We start from the raw sequence: 18,803 nt of genomic DNA, 5'->3' as shown, positions 1-18,803 counted from the left end.
TTGCTTAAACAACACAAGAAACAAAACCAAATCGGGAACAACAAAAACAACAATTAGATACCAACAACAACACCAAAAAGTAATAGTGTTTTTAACAATACTAAACGTTAAACCAGTAACTATCAAGTCGTACGCTTATTGTGTAGTTTTGCAGCATACAAACCATAGCTGTATATATATATATATATAAACTTCATATATATCTATATATATATATCTCAATTCTCAACTACTCGTACTACTACATGCTATCTTTCCTATATATTTATATATATATATCTACTATTCAAATTTCCATTTTTAAAACTCTTGATTTTACTTAAATTTAAATCGTAAACTACTACAAAAATACTAAAAATACCGAAAAATACCAAAAATATATATGCAAAAATACCAAAAAAATACTTCAATCGTACATTTTTATTCTAAACCAAAGTTTAGTTAGCTTAGTTGCTCTGTTCTTGAACTAAAAAGTCGTAAACGTTTGCGTAGTTAGAAACCAAAACAAAAACAAAAAATAACAATAAAATCTTAAAAATATCTAAAAAAAAATACTGCAAAATACAGTCACATACTGACACACGTAACACAAGCGACATAGATCACAACAACTGGAATGAAAGAATACTTAGAGTATGTCCACCCTGAAGACCCAATGCCCCACATACTCTCTCTCTCTCCCTCTGCTTCTCACTCTGTCTCGATCTCTCTCTTCTCCCTCTCTCTCTCTCTCTCTCATAAATAAAGCCCGTTTAATAATAAATAGATTTAAACAGAAGAAGCAAAATACTAATAATACCATTCGAATAATACAAATATATTTTCTAACACTACATTTTCCAGCAACTTTTAGTTTCGTTCCGTTCGGTCCGATTTGAGCTTTGAAAGCTCGCCTCTCTACGTGAAAGCTCAAATTAAAAATTCGATATTCGAGTTTTGAGATTTTGAAAAAATTAAATAAATTTTGATTTTCGAATTAACGCTCGCTTGCTGCTCACTTACAGTCACATACTCTCTCTCTCTCTCTCTCTCTCTGTCTCTCTCTCTTTCTTCCTTAACTATCTCTTTATCTCTCTCTATTTCTTTCTCTCTCTCTCACACAATTGCTCTACTCTTAAATATTTTAATACTAAAAATGACTTTAAAACCAAAAAAAAAAACTAAAAATAAAAATCTTAAACTAAAAACTAAAAAAAAAAACACCACAAAAAACCACCACAAAAATATTTAACAACAACATTAATAATAATAATAATTAAAAAAAATACTTACAAGAATATTACCAAAAATATATATATTATCGAAATATAAATGTATATCATATATATATCAAAATACCAAAAAAAAATACAAAAAAAACCATCAATTTAGTATACTCGGCATGAATCTGTTCGGATGTAAATTCTGCGAGAAAATTAATGGAGAGAAGATTTGCGATCGTAAGAATTTCGACAGCCTGCTATGGGCGCTCGTCACAGTGTTTCAGGTAGACCCCATTTGCTATCAGCATAATTTTAACTTATCTAAATATATATATATATATATAAAAATACCAAATAAATACCACTACTACTATACAAAAATATATATAATATATATATATGTGTTTACCACCTAATTTTATGCCATAATCGTAATCTATCGATAACTAACACTTAAATGTTTCAATGAAAACAAAACAAGTTTTTCGTTTTCCTTTTTTTTTATCAAATATCAACAAAATATACCAAGAATAATACCAAGTTGTAAGCATTTTGTTTTGTTTGTCTTACGTTGATATTTGTTTATGGCTTTTGTTGAAGTGTTTTTCGATTTGGTTTGTTCGATAATGTGCCAGGCCTTGCCGATAACCGATTACCGATAACCGATAACAATAACGATAACAATAATTTCGATTATAATTGTTGTGCTTTCTTTTGTGTTCCCAGAAACTAGTGCTCTGTCTCTCCTTCTCTCTCTCTCTCTATATATATATATCTATATTTGTCACTCTGTCTGTCTGTGTGTTCAGTTCTTGTGTGTGTTTCAATTCCAATTTGGCCCGTGAAAACGCCTGCAAAATGGAAAACTTTCCTTGATTTTGTTCTTTCTTGTATTATGTTTGTTTGTTTTTGTTTTCATTCGATTTCGCACTAAGTTGTGGTGTGTAGTCCGTTTGGTGTGGTCTTTATTTTCATTGTGTTCCATTCCATTTCGTTTCGTGCCTGCACGTTTGAGCCTAGTTGATGTGGCATGCCATGTTTTTTTTATGGAGCTACGCGCATACGCATGCCATAGTTGTTTCGCTATTTCTGTATATAGAATTTTCGTTTCTTTATCGTTATCGATCAGCTATCGATTGTATAATTAGCCTAGCTCCTAAGGCAGATATATATATATATATATTCATAAACTGCACAGGTAAGCATACCAGTTGCGTAGAATCGCCTGCCCTTATATATATATCTATATCTATGTATATTTGTTTTTGCAATTACTTTTTTTTGGCTTGCTTAATCGATAATTGTCGATCACACCTACCGCTGTCTGCTCTATGCGCACGCACACACACGCATTAACTCGTTCTACTTTCTAGTCCAACTCTTTGTGTTCACTCGTCGTTTGCCTCTTGTCACACACACACACACACCCGCACTCACACACACTCACATACACACACACACATGTTTTTTATTCTCTCTCTCTCTCTCTCTCTCTCTGTGTTTTTCTCTCTCTCTCTCCCTCTGTCTGTCTAAATATTTGTTACTATCTATGTATGCATCCATGGTACATATCAATTGCTATATAATCTAGACTCTAAGTTGTTTAGAATTTGTATTCTCCCCTCCTCCACTTAACCAAAACCCCCTCACACACACACACACATACAAGCACTCTCAACTCTTAACTGTAAACTATATTCCTCTAAAGAAAACTTTACATATCACATACACATACATACACACACACACATACACACACACATATATATATAATACATATCTAGTACAGTCTCTAGAGTTTATGAGGTTTACAGAATCACTAAAAAAATACCAAAAAAAAACTCTGTAAAATAAAACAGTTTTTTTCTTGCTCAACTTTTTGCTTCATAAAAAAACACGAATATCCCAGTTCTCTATCCACTCTGTACAGAAAAACAGTTATACAACCAATTTTTATCCCAAAGAAATACCCACTTAGCTCCAAGTTTCTTAAAAACTGAGAGTCAACAACAACAACTACAACAACAACAACAACCAATTATACAACAAAATATCTAAAAATTAAACAAATTTTACCTATATATATACATATATATATAAATATAAATATATATATATATAGAATCGTATATTCACAGAAATGCTATATAGTCTATATATACTATATATCTATATATACATATATATATTCCCAATCATATTATCTGAGCCTTTTGCTCTACTTAATCTAATCTTCACTCACACACATATATATATACATATATACATATTTATATATATATGCTCTAGATACACACACAAAAAAAATACTCTCTCTCTAACAAAAAAAAAACTTATATATATGATATATATATAAAACATATATACGTATAAACCTACAGCATACTCGGCATGTATCTGTTTGGCGGTAAGTTTTGTAAATTTTTGGATGAATCCGGACTCGAACGCGAATGCACGTGTCCCGAAATAATCAGCCGACATCCGCAGTGTGAATGCGATCGCAAACACTTCAACAACATTTTGTGGGCCACTGTCACAGTTTTCCAAGTAAGAGCAACCAACAATCAACCAAAACAAACAACATCCATTAAGAGATATACCCACTATATATATATATATATATATATCAACATTATATATATATATACCCAACTGTTTATCTCTAAGTACAAAACAGACAAGCGAAAATATTACCTCTATATATATAATTTTATGTCGAAACATCCAAAGCAGCTGTATCCAAACTTTAACTAGTTCTCTTCTGTTGACTATTTTCTTAGTTTTAGTTTAGTTAATTTCCCCCAGCTAAATCTATACTATATATATATATATATAAACATATCCCTCTAAGCTCTATGTATATCAAGAAGAAGAAAAACTTTACTCGTTTTCCTAGCTTTAGTTGGTTGGCTCTAAAAAGTTCATTCGGTTCGGTTGAGTTTTTCAATTTTTTTTTTGGTTCTTTTCGTAACTTTTACTTAGTTTTCAAATACTTTTTCAATCAGAATGTAGCTGTTAGCTAACTTTATACACACACGCCCATACACCCACATACACACACACACATCTTCGCACCACCACCTTCACACAGGTAATTTTTGAGCGTCTCTCCTTGCTTGAAATTTGTTAAACTTATGGAAAAACATTTGTAAACATTCCGTTTATTGAGGAACTAGTTAATTTTGTCAACAAGTGCGAACTGAGCGCAACTTGAAATTGATTTAAGCCAAACTATTCAGTCACTATGAACCACTGAACCACTGAAACACTGAAACACTGCCAATTGCCATTTGGCTTGGCAGCTCTGAACAATGAACATATTGTACAGCACTTAGTGTGCACTCTATAAGAACTCTCACTTGCTGAACTAGCTCCTCAAATACTCTTTCGCTCTCGCTCTCTCTCTCTCTCTATCTCTATATAATTGTCTCTAGTAAGCCAGCTATCTCGCTCACACACACATAAACACACACAGCTCACGCGCACTTTGAACTCCAACCATTAATCTCTGACAGCTTTGTCTCTTTCTCTTCTTCTCTCGTCTTTGACGTCGCTGTCTTTTAGTTTTATCTTCTCTCTCTCTCTCTCTCTGTGCATTGCTATTTCTTTATATATATATATATATATCTCTCTCTTTCAGTCACACAACCTACACAACTCATTTGTAACATAAACCAAAGTTTCATTTAATTTTTCATGCATGATTTTTCTTCTGAATTGAAAACTTTTTCGTTTTTCTTTTCTTTCCATTTTCATTTTCATTCTTTGAGCTCTATATACACATATACAACTGATCCATATATATATACATATATATATATATATATATATATATATATATATATATATATATATATAAACAGTTTCTTTACGATCCGCTTTTTTTTGGCTTGTTGCCCCGCCCCCACCACGTTACGCCTTCAACAGCTGCTGCTTTGCTCTTCTTCTTCTTCTTGTTCCTCTTCATGTTATTTTCCCCCAAGCTTTGTGGTATCGTTTTATTGTTTTCGTTTTGCGTTTATGCCTAGCTCACGTTTTACAATTGCTTTTTGCTGCTTTTTGCGCTTTTCTAAAAAAATAAAAAAAATACTATATACATACATATATATATATAGAAAAAAATCAAATGTTATTCATGTACAGTCACGACAAAGAAAAAATATATATATTTAAAATTTGAAAAAATACATCAAAAATATACCAAAAAAATATATATAATCGATTTGTATATGAAACCCCATAGCATCAACTATTTATTGGCACGTCGTGTAAAAAAATTAAAAAAAAATCAACAATATATATATATAAAATACCAAAAAAAGTATATATACGAAAAAATACCACTTTTAGTATTTAACAAGAATTTGAATTTATATGCAAGATATTTTTTGCGCGCTTTTGCAGCTCTTTAAAGGAATTTTCATTGTTTAGTTTCCTAATTCTAATTACTCAGTATTTTCTATGGAATTGGAGTTTGTATTTTGAGTTGAAAACGTGTTTTTAATCGAGTGCTTTGCGTTTTTTAAACCACACCACGAATTACAAGTATAATACCATGTACTTTAGATTCGTTCGTTCAATTCAACTTAACTTTTGGGTTACTTACAGTGCGTGTCTCTAATCTTAAGCTCCTTTTCCTTTCCTTTGTTTCGTTTCGTTTCGTTTTGTGATTGTGCTTTCATTTGCCAACTGCTTTTACTGCGCCTTGGCAAACTTTTGTGTTTCATACTCCATGTTGAATGTATTTTTTCTTAATATTTAAGAACTCTAAAAAAAATAATAAAAAAGAAAATACCAAAAACAGATGATATAAGGGCAATAGACTTAAGTTTAAAAAGACTAAAAAATCCCAAAACAATTTTTTTTTAATATTTTATTTTTATTTACTTTTCAAATTAAGTGCTTTAATTTTCATTAAAACTTACTTAAAAAGTTCTTATAATCTTATGTTCGAAATATTAAAAATACCAAAAGCCAACAAGCTAAACATTAAACGCTATATTACTTAACATTTACAATAAATATATATATATACATATATACATATATATATATATATATATATATATATATATATATTTATATATATTTATATCTACCTTATGTATTACCCTAACATATATTGAATTCTATAATATTTATATACATCTATAATAATCGATAACAAAAAGAATGTAAGAAGAAGCAGATATATCTAACACATTTTTTTGGCGTCTTTTTTTGCTTCTCCAACATGATGTATTTTCTTTTATGCTCTCTTTTTTCTTATATACCAACACACACACACACACACACACACACATGTTTATGGTGTTTCGTTCTCTTTTTATGCTTCTTTCGATAACAAATATATATCGTATATATATCGTATATATATGAACGTTAATTGCACCACGTTTTGCCGCCCGCAATCCACCTGCAACTGCAACCAAAAAATAAAAAAAATACCAAACATCAACAACAACAACAAACAAACAACAAAAATGTTTTTAGATACTAACGCAAGAGGATTGGAACGTTGTCCTGTTCAATGGCATGGAAAAGACAAGTCATTGGGCCGCATTGTATTTTGTGGCTCTAATGACATTCGGCAATTATGTGCTGTTTAATTTATTGGTCGCCATTTTGGTTGAGGGATTCAGTTCAGAGGTAGAGTTTTGCCAACATCAACTAATTACGAAAATACTAAAAAATACTGCAAATACTAAACAAATTATAATTGACTTTCCTTTTCTTTGACCACATTGGTCATCGTTTCACTATCTTCATTCATTCAATGTCCTTTAGTCGAAACGATAACCAGGTCAAGTTTATCGATCAATTTTTCAATTGCTCTTTAAAATCGATAAATAATACTATTTCAGCTCTTGCTCTATTTTGATTTTCTACTAAAACCTGCTTTCACTTAAGCTCTATAGTAAATTTCAATTCTCTAACTTATCGATAAATTATCGACTTACAGTAACTTAACAATCTATCGATTCTTGCTGTCTTTTATGATTTCCTATTTAACTTTTCAAAAAATAACACTTGAAATTTATATCGATAACTAATCGATAATCGATTAACAACGAAGCAAACAAAACAATGTTTCAATTATTGCTCAAATTTGATAATTCTCTAAGCTTCGATATGTTATCGATATATATAGAAAAGTAAATCAGATGTTCAATAAGTTCGATAAACGATAATTGAGACACTGTCTTGAAGCGAAAACAATAGCTCGCGCAAACGATAGACAGCATCGATAATGATAACGATAACGATAACGTTGACGAAAAAGTCTAATTTTGAAATTTTGATTCCCTCAGCGAAATGAACGTCGCGAGCGCGAACAACGCGAATTGGTAAAAAAACTGCGCGAAGAGACATTGGCCGAAAATTATAGCGATGGTATGTACGATGAATCACGCAGCGAAGCGGATTCATCAACCACAAACGATAGTTACTACGAAGTACGCAATCGCTGGCGCAGTGCTGAGGATGTGCGCAAGGTAAGTGAAAGAGAGAATCGAATCGAAAAGAGAGAGAGAGAGTGGGCGAGGGAGAGCGAAAGCTCAAGCTCGACTCTGTGCCACGCACTGACTGCAAGAGTGAGTGAGATAGCATGCATGTGGTTGTGAGTATTAGTGAGTGAGAGAGTGTAAATGAGTGAGTGCGTGTGCCCTCAAGAGTCCATCACGGTATGTATCCGTAGTCTATTGTTGAACCATCAGCATACATCATCGATTGTTATCGCTCATCGTCTATCGTCTATCGTCACTTTAGCAGCTGCAGGAATCAGCCGAGCTGAACATCGAAACCAAGAGCAATATTCATCGCCAGCGTCTGCTGCAGCCCATTCAGGATTATCAAATCAACGAGCTGCCCGCCCAAGGCGCCAGTTCTGCCTCGCTTGGCAATGCCGGCGACAAGGAGGGCGACGCTAAGCCACGCGGTGGCCTCAAAAAGGTAAGTGAGCTCGCTCAACTTCTAGTTAGAAGAAGATGTAGAAGACGATCAACATCAAGCCACATATCCAACCGACCTCCACTTGTACGACAGACATACTCGATCAAGGAGCGACGCAGCGAGGCGCCACGAATATCGAAAATGCGACTCATACGCGATCCACCGCTCATCACAACCACAGCGGCCACGCCTCAAGATTCGCCCAGCACCACAATGGAGCCGGGCATGAGTTTCCGCCAATGGGGCGACATGGAGGTGAGTTACGCCAAGTCAAAATTCTTATTTGAAAACTAGATTTCATTCTTATACATTCTTTGGCTTATCGATAAATATCGATGTAGGCTCTTGATACTTTTAGCATAACTCGAAGATTTTTCAAGATAGAAAATTAAAGTTTGGAATATAGATTTGTGTAAGGTATATAGGGATGAAAAGGAATTCTTTTTTGACTATATAATCCTGATCAACTTGAAAATCCCTAAGACGCGAGCTGTCCCTGTTTGAGACTTGGGTTTTGAGGCAGACTTTGGTAAACAGATTTGTGTGAAGCAAGCACAGATTAAAAAGATTCATTCCTAATATAGGAATTGTGGAATATTTAAGCTTGGTTTTTATTAGCATAACTCAAAGACTATACGAGAGAAATATATAAGACTTGGTATAGAGGCTCGTGTGAAACAAATACACAATTAAGTTATTGCTTTTCGATATATATATACGAAATCTACTACTTCCTAGTATGGGAACTATGTGATTTTGAGATTTGGTTACTTAGCATAACTCGAAGACTTTAAGTGTTAGGCACATTCAACTTGGTAGATAGATAGATAGCATTCTAATGAGCTTATACAGAATGTGAATAAAGAATAATGAATCTGAATGTAAGTAACTGACCTTGTAGCCTATCAATTGAACCTAACGGAACATATATAACTGTAGAAACACACATCATTTCGATAGTAAGTCTAAGCTCTTGCTTAATATTTACTAATGCCTGTCGCTTATGCCGCAGCCCGTGCCACCGTCGCCGTCGCTGCTGAAGCCACCGAACATTTTCAGCGGTGGGCAGCGGACTCTCGACGAGGGCATCCCGGCCATAGATCTCATACCGCCATCGCCGGTGCTGGCGCACAAGCCGCTCAACATACTGAATGCCAGCCAGTTGCAGGGACATGCGGGAGCTGTGAGCGGTCTGGGTGGTGCAGGTGTTGGTGCTGGTGGTGGCGGCGGTGCTGGTGTGGCTGGGTTCAGTGCTGGTGGTGCTGCTGGCAGCTCCAGCTTATCCAGTGGCAGCAGCAATCAGCTGAGCAGCCTTTTGCCCAGCGCCCTGACCAGCAGCATGCACAGCGTCATCATCGATGACATCTCCAAGAATTCCAGCACAGCTGCCGCAGCCCCGCCCATCTATGTGCCCACCATATCATCGGCGGCATCGACACTGCAGCCACCGACCGAGAGCCACAGCCACAGCCTCAATCTATCCGAACTGTCGCTCAGCTCGGCTGTGGGCGGCGCCGGTGGCAGCGTTGCCTCCACCAGCGGCAGCTCATCCAGCGAACGTTTGCCGCTGGCACCGCCGAGCAGCTTCAAGCAGCGCTTCCGTCGCTCCAGCTCCAAGAAGCGGCCGAGCACACAGCGCGCCGACGAGCAGCACCTTGGCGACGAGGAGGAGCCACAGCTGAACAATGGCAGTGGCGACAACAGCTATTTGCTGCGCAGCAGCTCGGCCATGGCAGCTGGCGCTACAGGTGCCAAGGACACGAATCGCCTGAGTCCACAGAACTCGATACGTCGCTTGTCCAATACGCTGAGCATCGGCAGCGGTCCGGGCAGTCGACGCGCCTCGGCCTGCATCTTCAACTCGCAGGTCTATCAGAATCTCAACCAGCCGCCCAAGCTGAGACCGGGCGCTGGCCAGCGACGCATGAGCTCCATTGAGCTGGCGTTCAGCAAGACATCGCACTTGAATCTCCACAATCTGGAGGCGAACCGCAAATCGTTGTCGTACACCAATTCGAAAATCGATCTGGACAAATGGCAAAAGTCCTACATGACCCTCAACGAACCGGACATGCTGCAACAGTATATGGAGGCGCGGGACAAGCGCAAGAACTCCATCAGCCATTACAATCTGAAGAAGCGACTCGAGGAGAAGGAGTTGCAACAGCTACAGCAGCTGCATCAGCAGCAATTGCAACAGCAGCAGCAGCAACAGCAGCAGCAGCCACAGCATCCGCAGCAACTCGAATCACAGCTGCCGCCACAGCAGCTGGCCAAGGAGCTGCAGCTGCTGTCTATGCAACGACATTCCATGGTGCCGTGCGGCTCTAGCGGGGAGCACGTCTCGAAGCTCAAGATGCTGATACAGCGCCTGACGCCCAAGCACTTTACCGCCGAACGTGACTCCTACTCCATGTACGTCTTTCCGGAGGATAACAGGTGCGTCGAGTCTCAAGTGCTAATGGTAAAACTAAAACTGATCTTGACGAGAGCTTTGAAATTGTCCTGTAAAGCAAGTTCAATGTGAGCTTTCAGAGAGTTTATATAAGCTTCAATGAACTATCCACACGAACTTCAAAAAAGCTTTAATAAAGCTTTCGGTTGCTTAAAGTTCGTTTTAATGCGAGCTTTAATAAGCTTATGGACTGAATCAGAGCTTTCACGTTCACACTTCCATTGAAAGCTTTCATTATTGCTGTTGAGCTCAAAGCTCTTAATAAGCCACTCTCTGCGGTACTTTAAAGTCTTTTGAAAGCTCAACTACGAAGCACATGAAACACATTTCCTATTCACTAAATCAAATGCTACAAATTTTCGTCATTCATTTAACAATTTTCCAATTGACTTTTGCCATAGCTACAAACTTGAGTGTCCTTCAGTTTGTCGCACGTTTCACAGTTCGATTTCATTTTCAATTTTCGTTCCTGATTTGTGCATCGGAAAAGCTGTAATTCAATTATACAACTTTGTTGCAATACGAGCTGATGCCCTCTCTGCTTTTGGGTTTGTCAACAGGTTCCGGCAGATCTGCACGTGGTTCGTGAACCAAAAGTGGTTCGACAATGTTGTGCTGCTCTTTATAGCGCTCAACTGCATAACTCTAGCCATGGAAAGACCAAACATCCCTCCAAGCAGCACCGAACGAGTGTTCCTAGCAACAGCCAACTACGTGTTCACCGTCGTCTTTACTGTCGAAATGTTCATTAAGGTAAGTTTATGCCAGTTCAACTAGCAGTAACAGTACACTCAGCGAAAAATAGTAGAGAGAGCTCTAAATATATGCTATATGATCATATATGATATATGATATATGATATATGATATATGATATATGATATATGATATATGATATATGATATATGATATATGATATATGATATATGATATATGATATATGATATATGATATATGATATATGATATGATATATGATATATGATATATGATATATGATATATGATATATGATATATGATATATGATATATGATATATGATATATGATATATGATATATGATATATGATATATGATATATGATATATGATATATGATATATGATATATGATATATGATATATGATATATGATATATGATATATGATATATGATATATGATATATGATATATGATATATGATATATGATATATGATATGATATATGATATATGATATATGATATATGATATATGATATATGATATATGATATATGATATATGATATATGATATATGATATATGATATATGATATATGATATATGATATATGATATATGATATATGATATATGATATATGATACTAGCTTCAAGAGGAACAACTGAACCAAATTTCAGCTAAATAGCTACACCGAGAAGCTAGTTCGCATAGGTCAGCTATCATACGTAAGGTAAACAGTTACTGTGACTATTTCGAGTCGGAAGCCAAACTTGTCACCTGAAAATTGAGTCGTATCTCTCATCTATCCTAGCAGTTTCGCTGAGTGTATTGTGCATTTTGTGATTTGTAATTGAATTTTGGGTATTGATGAAGTTTGATTGCATTCGCAGGTAGTTGCCACGGGCATGTTTTATGGCCCGGATGCATATTTCACATCCGGCTGGAATATAATGGATGGATCTTTGGTTACAATTTCGATAATTGATTTGTTAATGTCATTGATTAGCGAGTCGAGCCCGAGGATATTTGGGATTTTAAGGGTAAGTTTGTAAGTGGGCCGGCGTGGCAAAACAAAAAACGTGGCATCGAAATGCCAACAGCGACTGCCACATGCCACATGCCACATGCAGCATGCAACTGAATGCAGCGCCCAACAAATGTGCGAGCCACAAATTCAACAACTCGAACCACGCACCACGCAAAATATTCAAAAAGCCAAAAAAAAAAAAAAAACAAGATCAAATCAGCTGCGGAATCATTAAAAACCAAAAAACTAGAAACGCTAAGAAAAGCTCTAGCAGTTGCTCGCTCGCTCGCTCGCTCGTTCGTTCGCTCTCTCGCTCTTCTCTCTCTCTCTCTCTCTCTTTCTGTCTTTCTCTCTCTCTATCTTTCTCTCTTTAGCTAACTTTGTTTCTTATTATATTGCTATCGCTATCTCTGTCTAACGCACACATCTCTCGTCTCGTCTCGCCTACTGCGCACACAAATCTTTCTACAACTCTCTCTCTCTCTCTGAAATTCTATCTTTCTCTCTGTCTTTCTCTCTCTCTCTTCATATATATATACTTGTGCATATATATATATATATGACTCTATTGTATTTGAATTGGGTATTCGTATCTTAATCTTAACATTAACCAAAAAAAAAACCAATCTGCAGGTAAATTCTCGCTGCTATATCACTTAATGGCAAACCAATATCTAAAGCATTAATCCAATTTTTTGTCTGTGTGTGTGTGTAGAGTCCCTTAAAAACTGTTAATACCCTTTCCAAATATGTAAAACGTTGGCCTCTCCCTCATGCTATAGCTCTTTGTATATATGTATCTATCTATATTTGTTAACGATAAGATTTGCATTGCTTTAAGACTTGGTCATGCCTCAACCACGCACAACTTTCGCTTATAAACGCAACATAACCTCACATTTGCAAAATTCACCTATCGGAGTTGTAAGCTCTTTGAAACTTTGCCTAGAAATTAAGGTGAAAGATTAAACTAATCCAGAGTTTTATTCCACATTTTCCGTTTACAATACGTTTTATACTACAAATCGTGTCTTTTAAAATCTAAAACAGATCTTACGGCTCCGATATTGTCAAACTAAAGTTTAAACCTACATTTGCATCAAATAAGTTTACTTTTAGTGCTATTCTGCATATTTATCAGTGTTCCATTTCCATTTGTTTCATGTTGTAAAATCTACTTTATCATTTTTTTTAGCATAAATTCCGCTCCTACCCTATGCAGCTTCAGCCTCATTACTACTATGATTAAAAATTGTCATAGTTCCGATTCCGATTGTTTCATGTGATAATATCATTGTTGTTAGTCCAAATTCCACATGTCCCTTGGCTATTACCGCCCCTTCTTACCTTATAACCCTTTGCATTGCAATTATACATAATGATCATTGTTTCAATTCCATGTGTTTCAAGTTGTTAAGCTTTTTATATCATTGTTTATTTCAACCCCCCTTTAAATATCAGCTTTTTATAATATAATCAATTATACTCTACATTCAAAAACCCAATTCCACTCGTTCCAACCCATAACTTCAGCTTTACAATTTTTCAATATGCGTAAGCTGTTTCATCTACTACTCCATTGCATTTTCTTGCCATACCATTTTCATTTGTTCTTATCAATCTGTCCCAGTTCCGCTCGTTCCTCATCATAAAGCATCAATTATACACCAAATCAATTGCACTACATACAGCTTTCACCAGCCTTGCATTAACCGCCTCACTCATTCCCATTTCCATTCGTTCCATGCCATTGTGCAAATGACATTTTGAAAGTTTACCAGCTAGTGTCATTTGCTGTTCACATCATTATCGAATTGAATACACGTTTGGAATACCAAATCGTTTCATTATTAGCGTGTTTCAAATTCCAAATCGTTTCTTCTTCAATATAAATATATATTTCCCGTAAAGCTCAAGTAGCTCGAATCTATGGTAGCATTCAAGTGTTCCATTATCATCATGTTGCTTTGCCTTGTTTTGTTTTTTGTGTTGTTCCAATTCCAGTCGTTTCAGTTGCTATAGCCGCTTCACACTGTGATGCGACAACGAATCGTCGTTCTTAAACGAAATTCGAAATAGATCAATTGAAATCGAACTAATACTGATTCATGCATGTTCCAAACCCAATTGTTGTTCGCAGGTGTTTCGTCTACTTCGTTCCCTACGGCCGCTGCGTGTGATCAACCGAGCGCCGGGTCTGAAACTAGTCGTTCAAACGCTCTTATCATCCCTGCGTCCCATCGGGAATATCGTGCTGATCTGTTGCACCTTCTTCATCATCTTTGGCATCCTCGGCGTCCAGCTGTTCAAGGGCACCTTCTTCTACTGCGAGGGCGAGAACATTAAGAACGTACGAAACGCCGACGAGTGCCGTCGCATACCGGGCAACGTCTGGACGAATCGCAAATATAATTTCGATGATCTTGGCAAGGCACTGATGTCCCTCTTCGTGCTCAGCTCCCGCGATGGCTGGGTCAACATCATGTACACGGGCCTCGATGCCGTCGGCGTTGATCAACAGCCGATCGTCAACTACAACGAATGGCGCCTGCTCTACTTCATAGCGTTCATATTGCTGGTCGGCTTCTTTGTGCTGAACATGTTTGTGGGCGTGGTCGTCGAGAACTTCCATCGATGCCGCGAAGAGCAAGAGAAGGAGGAGAAAATCCGACGAGCCGCCAAGCGTGCGCTACAAATGGAAAAGAAACGCCGACGCATGCACGAGCCGCCCTACTACACTAACTATTCGCCCACCCGAATGTTCGTGCACAATGTGGTCACGTCGAAGTACTTCGACCTGGCCATAGCCGCCGTGATTGGACTGAATGTCGTCACCATGGCCATGGAGTATTACAAGATGCCCATGGTGCTGCAATACGCTCTGAAGATCTTCAACTATTTCTTCACAGCCGTCTTCATACTCGAGGCAAACATGAAGCTGGTGGCACTGGGCTGGCGTCTCTATCTGAAGGATCGCTGGAATCAGTTGGACGTGGGCATTGTCCTCCTCTCGATAGTGGGCATTGTCCTCGAGGAGCTGGAAACGAACATAATACCCATAAATCCGACGATAATACGAGTGATGCGTGTGCTCCGCATCGCACGGGTCCTCAAGCTATTGAAGATGGCCAAGGGCATACGTGCTCTATTGGACACCGTTATGCAGGCCCTGCCCCAGGTGGGTAACTTGGGCCTGCTCTTCTTCTTGCTGTTCTTCATATTTGCGGCGCTGGGCGTGGAGCTGTTTGGCCGGCTCGAATGCTCCGATGAGATACCCTGCCAGGGACTCGGCGAGCACGCGCACTTCGCCAACTTTGGCATGGCTTTCCTCACATTGTTTCGCGTAGCGACTGGCGACAACTGGAACGGCATCATGAAGGACACGCTGAGGGATAACTGTGATGACGCCGCCGATTGCGTGCGCAATTGCTGCGTCAGCTCATTTATTGCTCCCATATTCTTTGTGATATTCGTTCTTATGGCGCAATTCGTTTTGGTGAACGTCGTGGTGGCTGTTTTGATGAAACATCTCGAGGAGAGCCACAAGCAAATGGAAGACGAGCTCGACATGGAAGTGGAGCTGGAGCGCGAACTGGTGCGCGAACAGGAATTTGCCCAGGAGCAAAAACTGTGCCAGCAGCTGGCGGAGGCGCAGGCCAAGCTGCCAGCACCGCCCAGACCCTTGGCCAAGGTCAAATCCCTGCCCAAGAACTTCATCTATAGCACACCGTCGCTGGAAAAGAAATTCCCGAGCGTCAGTCTAACTGGCAGCACCGCCAACAACATAGCCGCTGGCGCAGGCCAACGTCGCCAGACCGTACAATACTTCAATCAGCAACAACAACAACAACACCAACAGCAGCAGCAACAACAACAATTGAGCCTGGCCGAAATGGGCAGCGCGCTGACGCCTCAGAGCTTGAGCGCTCGGCTGGGCGAGCCCTTTGGCGGCGCCATGACGGCAGCTGGAAGTGGTCCGGGCTCAGAGCTGCTGGGCTTGCAGCTGCCGCCATTGGGCCGACGCGGGCGACGCGCCTCGGCCGCCGCTGGCTTCCGCAAGCGCGGCGTGCTGTCCAAGGAACGTTCGCTCGACGAGCAGGCCATCAGGCGACGCAATCTGGAGGCGAAACGCACCAGTTGCGATTCATTGCCGTGGGGCGGCGATGCGCTCGACTACCGACGCGGCACCATATTCGAGAGCCTCGAATCGGATCCCGCCTCCAGCTATGATCTGGATGTGCGTAGCATACGCAGCGCTGAGGTCTCCAGGCCGCGCGACGATGACGAGACGCTGGAACCACTAGCCGTGGTCAGTGCTCTAATACAGCCGATGGCAACGCCATCGTCGCCCCCTATTACAACAGCCACGCCCACGCCCATGCCAACGCCAACGTCTACGCCCATGCCCCAACCCCAGCCACAGCCACAGACACAGCCACAGCCACAGCAACCACGGCGGCCCTTTGGCTGGTCACAGTCGGTGGATCAAGGCTGCCTGCTTGGCCCCGGTGGACGCAGCAGCTTGCTGCTCTCGGTGCCACGTTCGATGCCCCCTCGCAGTCGCAGCGGCAGCACGAAGCAGCTCTTCAAGCAGCAGGCGCTCGATGAGGACGCCGACATGGATGAGAACTCGCTGCTGTTGCCCGCCACGCATCAGGCAGCAACAGTTGCTCCCAGCACCCACTCGGAGCACCCAACGGCAGCGGCAGCGGCAGCGGCAGCAGCAGCGAGCGACGTTGACGGCGACATCGATGTCGTCGACGTCAGCAGCGCAGCGGGCCTAAGCAAATCCGATTCAGCGGACATCATGCGCATCATCAGCGAGCGCAGACGCATGGATCAGCGGGATCAGTGCGGCAACGAGGACAGCGACTACAATGAGCTCCTGCTGGTCAAGTCGCCGCAATCCTCAACGGACTAAGCGCTCACTCTCGTCTGTCTCTCTCTCCCTCTCTTTCTTTCTCTTTCTCTCTCTCTCTGTCACACACACAAACACACTGTAAAGCAGGCCTTACTATAAGTAATTTTAAGCACTATCGATAAACGATAACACGATAACACGAAGCTAGCCTGTTAGCATAAGCATATATCCCCGTCCCCCACCCTCTCACAATCTCTAAATTAGATCGATAAACGATAACAAATACCCAGAAGCACACATATATCAATATCACTCTCAGTCAATCACACAATTCTTTTACAGAGAGACACGCACGACAGAAAGATAAGCACTATCGATAAACGATAACATCAAGCAAGCCCATATACATATATATATCCCGCCACTATCACAAATTTATTCAACAACTGTCTCCCTCTCTCTCACACATACCTTAAAGCAGGCTTGCCGCGAGAGTATTTCCCGAGCATTTAAAGATTATCGATAAGTCGATAACACATAGCAAGCCTGTTAGCAGAAATACTTATATCTTTCTCTCACTCTCTGACGTGCTCTCGCTGACATAGAGGCTTGCTAAAAGAGAGTTCCATGCGCATTTAAGCATTATCGATAGGTCGATAAATAATTTACGGTATAAACAGAAGCAAGTCTGTTGGCATGCACAAGCATCTCCCCCTCTCATACACTCTCTCACTCACACTATAACTTTAGGGAATTTTCCAAGTGCTCAGTTTGAAGAAGGCAAACGAAACCGGAAGAAATAATAAGAAGAAAAAGAAAGAAACAGAAACTAAAGCGTTAGCTCTTAGGCAATAACGATTAACGATAAACATTACTCACTAGAGTATAGGCGTTTAACTGTAACTATAAATGTAACTGTAACTCTACAAACTAACTGTAACGATAACGATAACGGTAACGGTAATGGTAACGATAACGATAACGATAACGATAACAATTACGATAGCTACTCATCGAGCGTTCTCTACCAAAAACAAAACAAACAACAACTTGTCAACTGTTTTTAGTGCAATCTACGGTTTTCATAAGTTTAGCAGAAACAAAAACAAATTTGAAAAGAAAAACATAAAAAATACTACAAATATACCACAAAATTAAGAATACTAAACCAAAATCGTTGCTTAGAGCGTTTTCCGTTTCAACCACAACAAGTTACAAGAAAAAGCTGATTTATGATGATTATATAGAACTATATATACATATATATATATATATACAAGAGTTATATACACAGTTATACACAACAACTATATATATATATATATATATATATATATATATATATATATATGTATATCTATGGATATTGTGAAGAGAAATATATATATATATATATAAGCATATATATATCTATATATATAATGAAAAAAATCATCAACTCTGTGATTAGCTCTTAAAGTTTAAAAAGATTTATATGAAAAGAAGAGGAAGACGAATGAGAAGAAGGGGAAGGGGAAGAATAAACAAGTGAAATACTAGAGTATGTACATAGAGATCATTGGATATGGATCACACATATACTATATATGTTGTCTGGTATTTTATGTAG

General features: G+C 39.1%; 1 protein-coding gene across 1 annotated transcript in view; it reads left to right on the top strand.

Annotated features, from left to right (window-relative positions):
- The window catches only part of LOC111604861 (voltage-dependent T-type calcium channel subunit alpha-1G), a 116,339-nt gene extending 97,926 nt beyond the window's left edge, over nucleotides 1-18,413 (top strand). Inside the window, exons 18-27 of the mRNA XM_023323098.2 lie at nucleotides 3,584-3,749; nucleotides 6,696-6,851; nucleotides 7,514-7,696; nucleotides 7,974-8,153; nucleotides 8,247-8,408; nucleotides 9,166-9,398; nucleotides 9,489-10,592; nucleotides 11,169-11,361; nucleotides 12,197-12,346; nucleotides 14,474-18,413. Of these exons, the coding sequence (XP_023178866.2) occupies nucleotides 3,584-3,749; nucleotides 6,696-6,851; nucleotides 7,514-7,696; nucleotides 7,974-8,153; nucleotides 8,247-8,408; nucleotides 9,166-9,398; nucleotides 9,489-10,592; nucleotides 11,169-11,361; nucleotides 12,197-12,346; nucleotides 14,474-17,254 (5,308 nt within the window). The 3' untranslated portion in view covers nucleotides 17,255-18,413. The remainder of the gene's footprint in view (nucleotides 1-3,583; nucleotides 3,750-6,695; nucleotides 6,852-7,513; nucleotides 7,697-7,973; nucleotides 8,154-8,246; nucleotides 8,409-9,165; nucleotides 9,399-9,488; nucleotides 10,593-11,168; nucleotides 11,362-12,196; nucleotides 12,347-14,473) is intronic.
- The last annotated feature ends 390 nt before the right edge of the window (nucleotides 18,414-18,803 follow it).

The sequence above is a fragment of the Drosophila hydei genome, unplaced genomic scaffold (genome assembly GCF_003285905.1).
Source record: "Drosophila hydei strain 15085-1641.00,03,60 unplaced genomic scaffold, DhydRS2 tig00000237-arrow-arrow-pilon, whole genome shotgun sequence".
NCBI lineage: Eukaryota > Metazoa > Arthropoda > Insecta > Diptera > Drosophilidae > Drosophila > Drosophila hydei.
This window is presented reverse-complemented; position numbering and strand designations above follow the sequence as displayed.